This window comes from Orbicella franksi, chromosome 12 (assembly GCF_964199315.1).
Source record: "Orbicella franksi chromosome 12, jaOrbFran1.1, whole genome shotgun sequence".
Lineage (NCBI taxonomy): Eukaryota > Metazoa > Cnidaria > Anthozoa > Scleractinia > Merulinidae > Orbicella > Orbicella franksi.
In genome coordinates, this window is record NC_138156.1 from 20,333,762 (window position 1) to 20,343,761 (window position 10,000).

Sequence of the window (10,000 nt, forward strand, 5' to 3'; positions counted from 1 at the left end):
TAAACTTTGATAATTAAACAAATTGTCTGGCATCTTAACAAAATGTTCAGTGCATGCTACTTTCCCTAGCCTGAAATCTCAGCATTTTAAAATTTTGCTTGCACAGTCACCTCCTCCCAAGACCTCTTATGGTCTACCCTGAAATCAGAACTTCATACCTAAAATACAACAGACTAACACACCATTCTGCCTAGCTTGAAAACACGGCTGACACAGACCTCTGGTTCTGAGGCTGCCTTAGTTAAAACTACAACAGTACTTAGTTGAGAACACACAAAAATAATGGAGATTTTAGGTCATTTCAGACACCAATTTTGTGCATTCCAATTAAATAGCCTGTTATTTACAGGGCATGATTCAACCCTTCGACAGTTAGTTTGTAACAGAAAAACATCGATCAAAAACCTAGGCCAATAGAGTTTCTTTCATATAATATCCATTTCCCAGTTGTCCCAATTAAGAATGTTCATGAAGTCTTCCCTTCATTCCACAAAGTTAGCATATATGGATGGAATTTCCAAAAGGGGTCCACAGGTGTGGGCAATGGGTCCTACACTCAAGCCCTCGCACTTAATGAAAGTAACTTCTATCTTCTTGTCAATCATAATATCCATAGCTGTTGTAAATCGCAAAAACTGTAGGAGTTTTGGCATCTCCAGACTTCTTACAAATCGCTGCAAAAATTTAAATGCATCTCTCTCTCCTTCACTTTGTGGATTTGAGGTGAGACAAGATAGCACCTTTTTCGTTGTAGGTTTAAGACTATCATAGAAGCCCTCAACGGCTGAAATAGTTTGGAACTGGGGATACTGCTTCAACTGCTGTACAAAAGGTTGCAAAGATGAAATCATGAGATGTGGTTTCTGAACTAGTTCCTGCTTGGAAATTTCAAGAATGACTTGGCTAAGGTTTTCAGTGGTAACCACCCTTCTACACTTGAATCTTTCAAGAAAATCAGTAAATTCATCTTCATCATCTGGAAGCTGACTCTTCCTTGAAATATCTACAATGAACTCTTCCTCTACTGGGGGTAGGTATTTTGTAAATGAATCAACAAACATGGAATCTGGAACTTGGTTGCCAAAGAGGCAGTAGCATAAAAAAGCCTTTGACAAAAAGGTGGGAAAATAGGAGACAGACACAAACCCTTTAACTAAAATTCTCCCCACAGCCTTCCACTCCTCAACAAAGTGGTAATGTCTAACAAAGGGAACCCTTTCTCTCTCTCCTATAGTCATGGAGATGGAAAATTCACTCCAGAATAAAGTGTACACTTCAGAAATTACCCCAACACCCACACCTTGTTCAAACTCTCCCTTTTCATTAATCACTTTAAAATCAATATTACAGTCTTTAAAATGTTCAATCGATTCAGTTCTTATGCATGATCTGTGAACTGTGAGAACTCTCTCTGGAAGATCTCTTGATGAAGAGGGACATGGAGAATCCTGCTCTACAGAGCCTTCATCACGACTACAATTCTCTTCATTTGTAAGCCTTGGGTAACTGGTTTCATCAGCCACATTGCTATGCGATCCTTCTGCCTCGATTTCAGCCACACCATTTGAAAGTAGTGCTACCCGCCTGGATCTTATTTCATCCATAGTTAGTAAAACTGGGTTTTCTGGTGTTTCTGGGGTTTCTGTAGTACATGGATTTCCCCCATCAGCGATCCTAGAAAACTCATATTCTCTGTTCTGCTCACATCGAATGCATTCTTCACCTTCCAAATACGTACAGCTACATACTGAACAAACAACGCGCTTACCAGCACCTGATGCTACCTGCGAAGTATTCAGGTTGACTGACCGTTCAAAATTTTCCTCCTCTGCTTTAAGTTGTGAAAAGAATGTGTCTTGGTGCTGTGATCTTAGATGGAGGTAAGTTGTCGACGGATAGAGACCATTTTCCTTTAAATAACTTTCAATAGTTCCTTCACCAGGAAATCGAATAATGGCCGTTTGGGTTGTCTCGCAGATATCTAGGAGCATGTCGTCAACAGAGCCAGCGAAAGCACTTTTCCCGTCAGGGAAAAACAAAGTAGTGGCTTTTTGCTTAAGTTCTTCAACTGTGGGAGGTTCCGACGCAGTATAAGCAACGAACCGGTTCCCGCCACCGTTCTTCTGACGAACTGGAACAAAAACTTCTGACTTCTTGTCGTAATGAATCCAGCGAACTTGGATTCGATGTTCTTTATCGGTCTTTCTTTTCTTCCCTCTTGACTGACCTCTGATGCGGTCGAGCAATCCAGACAGTCGGCTTACCGTTCGTTGGTTTGGTTCACTGGTCGCTGCTTGAGAACTCGTAGAGGCAGATTGACCCTGACGTCTTGTTTCCTCTCGGACACTTTGCCTTATTATAGCATCCATCGTTTAAAAACGCTAAGCACTGCCAAACACAAACTAGAGGACAACTTTGCCGCCTTCCAAAATGGCGCGAGAAAAACACTCGCCTGTCTCAGTTCCCATATGTTAAGTTCCAGTCTTTTTCGTCCAACCGAAAAATCACGACTGAACTGTTTCAAAAATCACAACTGAACTGTGAAAAATCACAACTGAACTGTGAAAATTCACAACTGAACTGTGAAAAATCACAACTGAACTGTTTCAAAAATCACAACTGAACTGTGAAAAATCACAACTGAACTGTGAAAATTCACAACTGCCCTGTGAAAAATCACAACTAAACTGTGAAAATTCACAACTGAACTGCGAAAAATCACAACTGAACTGTGAAAAATCACAACTGAACTGTGAAAATTCACAACTGAACTGTGAAAAATCACAACTGAACTGTTTCAAAAATCACAACTGAACTGTGAAAAATCACAACTGAACTGTGAAAATTCACAACTGCCCTGTGAAAAATCACAACTAAACTGTGAAAATTTACAACTGAACTGCGAAAAATCACAACTGAACTGTGAAAAATCACAACTGAACTGTGAAAATTCACAACTGAACTGTGAAAAATCACAACTGAGCTGTGAAAATCACAACTGAACTGCGAAAAATCACAACTGAACTGTGAAAATTCACAACTGAACTGTGAGCCTTCTGGGCCATCGTATATTTGACCTTTTCTTTTCTTTTCTTTTTTATCTGCATCCACCCAAGATCGAAATCGGAAGAGACGCGCAGGAACCACACACTGTGAATAAAGGAGAACATTTCGGTTTCTTTGTCACAAATTAACACGACATACTGTCTGCCAAGTGTGGAGCACGTTGGCCTCATGGTTAATGCGCTCGACTCTGGGTGGAATGATCCGGTTTAGCCCTGGCCAGGGACATTATGTTGTTCTTGGGCAAGACACTTAACTCTCACAGTGCCTCTCTCCACCCAGGTGTATAAATGGGTACTGGCGAATTTAATGCTTGGGGTCACCCTGCAATGGAGTAGCATCCAATCCAAGGGTGGGGTGGGGGGGAGGGGTAGAAATACTCCTAGTCACTTCATTTCACAGAAACCAGAGATAAGCGTCGGCCTGATGGGTCACTTGGCTCGTATGCAGACTTTACCTACCTACTGTCTGCCAAAGGCTAAGAAACATCCAAAAGAAAGGTTTTGCGGTATGCGAAGGACAATAAAGGAGGGAATGGGTGGGGGAGAAGAGATAACTCTACCCTCTTGGATAAAACTAGTATTAGACGATGCTTTTTACCCACATTTCTCAGTCCACAAATTGTAATTACCATCCTTTTCAGTACCACACCAAACTGATTTTATTTCTTTTTTTGTTCCCTGTTTTCAGAAACCCTTTGATGCCGAAGAGCTGAGCGAATGCAAGCTTCACATTCGAGGGATCAGCAGTGACGGGGAAGGACAGACCCAGCTAATTGTCAAGATAATCAACGAAAATGATCACGCACCAACATTTAGCCAGGCACTGTACGTGGGTCGCGTGAAGGAAGGTTTGCCTGAAAACTCGGCCGTGATTGGTGGAGATGGCAAGGCACTTGTCATTCACGCCAGCGACGCTGACGTCAGCAACAGTGATCTGATGTACGAGGTTGTTGGATGTACGGCGTTTAAGATCGATTCTCAAACTGGTGCATTACTCACAACGGAGGTAAAGAGCATACAGTAAAATCCCGCGTGTAAGAACCTAAATTTAAGAATCTGTTAGCCTAAAATTTCGCTGTTAAGTACCCTTCACATAAGAACCATTCGAGGCTAAAATCTCAATACAGGTTCTTATTTTAAAAACATAGAATTTATTCTAAATATAATACAGTATATCACATGCGATACAAAAACAGGTAACAAAATTTTGTTACCTGCATGAAAGCCAAAATTTACGGATCTTTAACTTTGCGTAAAGAACCGTAAATATAAGGCCTCTTCTTTACGGACAAGTTTCGTTTCCCGTTAAGATGCGTAAATTCGGAGAATGCGTAAAGACTGCGTAACGGTTATTAAATGTTCGTAAAGGATAAGGATCTAGATGGATATAACTCATCACTTTCTATTTAGAGAAATACTCAAAGAAGTGAAATAATTATGTCTTATCCATCTTCACACAACATGAAATTTTAAATTTACGAATCCCTAATGATGTCGTAAAGAATGCGTTACAGTGTAAGATCCTCGTTACGATTCTTTCCGAACCCTTTACACTTTCGTAAAGAACGTCCTTACGCATCGAAAACGAGTGCATAACTGGTTACGGAGAGATATAAAACGCTATCTTTACGCGCATCGTAAAAAGTCGTACGGATGACCTTTACGATGTCTGTAAAGTGACCAGACAGGAGTTTTTACGTATCCTTAAATTGTCGTAAATGGAATGTAATTGACATGCCCATGTTGCCATTTTGTGGGTACTTTTTATTTGCGACGTTCACCTTTTCATTCAGGCCCTTATGTAAAAGTGAGTTTGTTCCAATACCCACAAAAGGTTACCTTCACGCGTACTGTAAAAAAGCGTATCGTATGTTTATGATAATTTATGATGTCTGTGAAGCGATAAGAAAGATGAAAGCGATCAAAAAGGCACGTTACTTAACAGTCGCATAATAAATAAAGCAAATCATTCCTGTTCCACTTCTTCTTTCGACCTTCAACTTTCTTCCATCTATCTCCAGCTGTGAAAAGAATGCAAGCACATCTTCCGTGTGTTTTCAAGAAAACAAGACTTTCAGGTTACATACTTTTGCGAGGAAAACAAAAGTATCAAGTTACAAACGTTTGCGTGAAGAGTAAAATTGTCACCTTCGCTACTTAAATGTATTATTTAATTTAAAATGAGCAAAAATCAACGTAAAACACTGCAGGAAAATTTAAGAGCTGTCTTGACAAACGGTAATTAATTGTATGCTATTCGTGGACTGTGATTGAAAATACACACAACAAACGTATACAGTGCTAAGATCATGTCTCATCAAAACTAGCAAGGTCAATACAAACCAGGAGTGAATGGTAGGGGTCATACAGGAGCTATGTTATGAGTACTGTGTCAGAGCTATACATTACACTCTGCACTACCTGAGATTGTCTCACTAGTTTTCTTTGTCGTGTTTACAAGGCAGCTTGGATTACCTGGTTAGGCGGGTTACCGTATCTGCGTGCTAGAGTTACCCTGGCAGGAGGGGACTTGTTTGAAATCAAACCACTGACAGCAAGTTTACATTGGAAATAAAATTCCATAAATCAATCAAATTTTACATCTACCTATAGCTGTTGTGTTACAAAAACTGTACATGCCTGATTGGAAGGCAATGAGAGGATGTAAGGAAAGAAAACCCCAAATTTGTGAGAGTGAATATTCAATGTTAACTGCCTCCTACTCTTATTACATAATAAAGTGTATTATCGTTTGTCTCACGATGTAGTCACTTGAGATGTGGATCGCGACGTTTCGACTGCTTACTGCTAGTCTTCTTCAGGCGATAAGGTCGACTGATTGCACGGTATCATTTATATCACAAAGGTCGGCTGTGATTGGTGCATTTCGATCCTCCTATTGTTCCATTGTTCCGGCGAGTAGCTGTCCCGTCAGTGGCCCACTGTTGTACCGTTCTCCTGTTGTGGTGTTTCTTGATCGTGGGCATCCATGCTTCAGGAATTTCAATTCCACTATCCCTGTTGATGTTATTAGGGTGAAGTCTTCTGTGAATAGCTTCCTTGACCCTACATGTGTACCAGTGAGGATCTCGATCAATAAACTTGACCTCATTCCAGATAGGATAGTGGGCGGTCTCGTGGGTGTGTTCAGAAACAGCAGAGGTCTGGGTACGGGCGAGTCGTATATCCCTGTCGTGTTCTTTGATCCTCTCCTGCATAGATCTCCCTGTTTCCCCGATGTAGACTATGCCGCACTCACTGGGAATCCTGTAGACAGGATACACACATGGCAGGATAGATCAAGATCCCATCAAAGAACACTGATCAATGGCCTGAAAGCACAGAATAATGTTGTTTTGTTTCAGTTGTAAACAATAACTGCTCAGTTACAAACCTCCAATATGCATTCCTCTGTTTCATAGGCAGACAAACAAAACAAGCTAAACTTGGCTGATTTAAATATGGCTGCATGATGTACAACAATGTCTGTATTGAAATTACCAGTGGGTAATAAATTGACCTTTATCAACTGGAATTTGAAAGCTAACTATACTGTGTAAAACCTGTCTGCTAATGCAGCAGAACAGTTAACTTTGCTTAGGAACTACTTGCCTTACAGCAACTCGAGTCTTTGAAACCATGCTCTAATCAAAAATATTTTTAACCCAAAGTCCCAGAAAAGCAAATGGGATGATGATTTTCTAAGAATTCCAGTGGAAACTATGGAGTACAAGCTGTGCATGTTTTGAGGTATTCCTCTCATTCCAAATGGCATAAACTTTCCAAAACTTCTGTGCCATTTATTCATTTCTGTTATTTCCAGACTCCCATCATGGGTCTGGCCTGGTTCACACTGCGAAATATACCGTAATGACAAAACAACATAACATTTTGCTTATGTCGGTAATGTGAACATAGACGTAAAGACATAAGGAAAATATCATTTTTTCTCTTATGCTGTTACATGTATGTTCATGCTATTATGTTGCTGTTATGACATTACAGTGTATGTCAGGATGTTCACACTGCAAACATCCTTCTTATAGAGTTACGTTTATGTCACCATGACAGGAAAAAAAATTGAAATCCAGTTGCTCAGTGGGCAGGTAATTTTCAGTTTTATTTGCTGATGTGGCTATTTTCACTTGCCCAAGAAAAAAATTTACTTGCCCCGGGCAAAAGGACCGGGTTTTTTCCTGCCCTGTATTTCGCTAGTGTGAACCAGGCTTAAACAATTTCCGCAAACCAAATCTTATTGTTTATCTCTTTGTGCTATTGTTCTGTGAAAGGGTATCAAGCCATTCATGTGAAACCTTGGGAGAGCTGTTATTTGACCCTTGTTGTCAAGCTGACATTTTGAGCATTATCCCTTTGTCAAAGCAATGTGCTAAGTGTAATGTGCTTAAGGATACGAGCAAAGTGACAAATTGCTTTAACACTCAAAAAGTCGAATTCGCAAGGCAGTGTTAATGTTTGAAGTTGATAAATATCTGATATAAATTTTCACTTGACAAGGGCCCAGTATCTTACATGTTCTTGTAGTTATTGTGTCATTTCTAGCTACATATACCTGTACGTAAGTACATACAGCTGTATCTCTACAATATGTAGCAACAGTTCGTGCAATGTATTTTCTGTAGGTAAAGCTTGAATTTCAGAATATTCACACTGGCACGTAAAACTTCTGCTTAGTAAAGAAATGTTCACAATATCAACAAACAGAAAGGTTTGCATTCTACGCATCTTAGCTTACTTTATCCTTGAAACTTAAGCTTACGGTCCCGGATTAAAACTCAATCCCGACCGATGTATCGATTTTGGTGACTCCAGTGGCCATAGATTGAAAACGTGAAAGAAAATTGGCGTTACTTTCGATTCTCACCAAATTTGGACAGTGGGATGATCTCATTATTAGCCAATTACAGGGCATTTTTCAGCTCTTTTCGTCATATGCCCCCCTCGGGAGAGTTTTGTCAAGTTAGCTAATTTAGTATGCAAGCCACCGTAATGGCGGTCGCCGTCGGCGAAATGTTTATTTGCTCAAAATTGGGGCAAAATCTTTAGCAGATGGAAGTCAGGACATTTGTAACGATACAGAAAGTAATTTGGGACCAGTTGCTGGCTTCTAAGGCTGAATTTTTCCAGAAGTAAGCTGTATTTTCGTTTTCGTGCCGAAAGCCACGCGGTGAAATATTATCGGCTTGTTATGCTCTCCTGTTCTGTTTTTTCTCTTGGTCTTTTTTGTAGCCCGCCGAGGCCATTCTTTCGTCTAAATCAGTTGAAAAAAGTTCGAAAAAGATGTTCCCATTCAAGTTTAAGTTCTCAGGCGATAATTCTGGAGTTTTTTGGCCGAAACGTCGGCTTTGTTATATTCGTGTTTTTTGGTTGCTATGGGCGACCGTGGCTGCCTTTGTTAGGTCAAGTCTGGGAAGTGAGGTCACAAAAAAATTCTAATTAATTCTGGGTTTGTTCGATTTTGCTGAAATTTTAACATGATAAAGCTGGATTGTTAAGGAATAGATTTACCTTGTGCCGATGTGTGGTAGCTATTAACGCTTAAGTGATATATCGCTTCGAAGTCAGGGTTTTGAAGAGATTTTTTTGCAAAGTGTGGGTTCGGCGTGATTTTGTAATCGGAGGTTTTTGTTGACCCCGAAGGAAAAAATATCCGGAAAAGGTCATTTCATCGACGATTCAAACGAATATAAATATGTATATGTTCCGAGCTAAATATCTGGTGAAAAAATATAATTTTTGACGAGCGCTGGGTTTTTAATTTTTTCCCGCGAAAGACAGGATAGGAGATGAGGTAATTACTTGTGGTCGTACAACACAACAAACTGCTGCAATTGTTGTTTACCTGTAATGTTAATGTGTCGATCTCGGGCCGCCATATTGATGTCTTCAGCAGCTGTACGCTGCCGAACACTTTGTCTTGAAATCGCAACGACACGAATCGATGGTGAACTGGATTTTGCACAGCCAAGGCAGAGTTCAAACAGTGAAAAATGATCAAAAGATCGATCGACGCTTGTGCTTTATACCTTCGACATTTTCACACCTTCAAAAGGACGCCAGGCGTACGTTTCTCAAATGCCCCGAAAACTTCTCGGGGCTCTTTTCGGGTGAATTTCTCGGATCCCGGAAAGCGTTTCTCAACGCGCCCGAAACAGGAGCGGGGGGGGGGGGTGGGGTTGGAAGCCCTCCCCATAATGTAAGCGCGTCAAAGTTCGCGCGAGTTTTCACACATGTAAACAAAAGTTTGTCCTAATTCAGGTACACTCACCGGTTTTCACTTGGTTACTACTTCGATTTGATTCATTGTTGTGATCTCAACCTTGGGTAGATCTTCTGTTCATGCTTTAAGGAAAACGTAAAGTAAGATTTTAATGTTTGTAAATATTTATTTCAATCTTTTATCCTTGTCGTGAAAGTTCTCAATTTCTGCCCTTCGGCAAAATGGCTGCCATCCCGCAAAATGCACTATTTATTATAACCGATTGTCAAGTTATACCTTGTGTGATTTGCAGACAGATTCTATAAATTGCTACTTCAATACTAAGAAGATCTTAAAGTCGATTGATCTCGAATTAACTTCACTGTTTGATACGTAAAAAACAAGCACCGAGTCGAGTGTCTTCACTGGGTTCCTATCGTCAATTAGGAAATGAAGAAATCAGGCGGGCGCAGATATACTTTGGTGCTAGTTACATGAGTTTTAAAGTTAGGCTTTGGCACAATATTGCTGAAACCAACTGCAGTTTTCACAAGGGAATGGGACATATAATTTTAGATGCTATTATGTCAAACATTATTGTGGTTTTTCCTATTTTTGCCCTACGGTATAACATTTCACTCGCTCCCGCGAGATGGCCGTCATCCCTGAAAAGTCGCATGTAAACAATGACTTACAGGCGAACTGAAGTTGGACGTGT

General features: G+C 40.3%; 3 protein-coding genes across 3 annotated transcripts in view; 2 read left to right on the top strand and 1 right to left on the bottom strand.

Moving 5' to 3' along the window:
* Window positions 1-2,369, bottom strand: part of LOC145463642 (uncharacterized) — a 2,511-nt gene extending 142 nt beyond the window's left edge. The window contains exon 1 of the mRNA XM_081447398.1: window positions 1-2,369. This exon is cut by the window's left edge and continues 142 nt beyond it. Coding sequence (XP_081303524.1) covers window positions 483-2,369 — 1,887 coding nt within the window. The 3' untranslated portion in view covers window positions 1-482.
* Window positions 1-10,000, top strand: part of LOC145462552 (plasminogen-like) — a 140,175-nt gene that overhangs the window by 97,519 nt on the left and 32,656 nt on the right. The gene's annotated exons all lie outside the window — the stretch shown is intronic.
* LOC145463640 (protocadherin Fat 1-like) overlaps window positions 1-10,000 on the top strand; it is a 51,199-nt gene that overhangs the window by 15,853 nt on the left and 25,346 nt on the right. Inside the window, 1 exon segment of the mRNA XM_081447397.1 lies at window positions 3,754-4,071. Within this exon segment, the coding sequence (XP_081303523.1) occupies window positions 3,754-4,071 (318 nt within the window).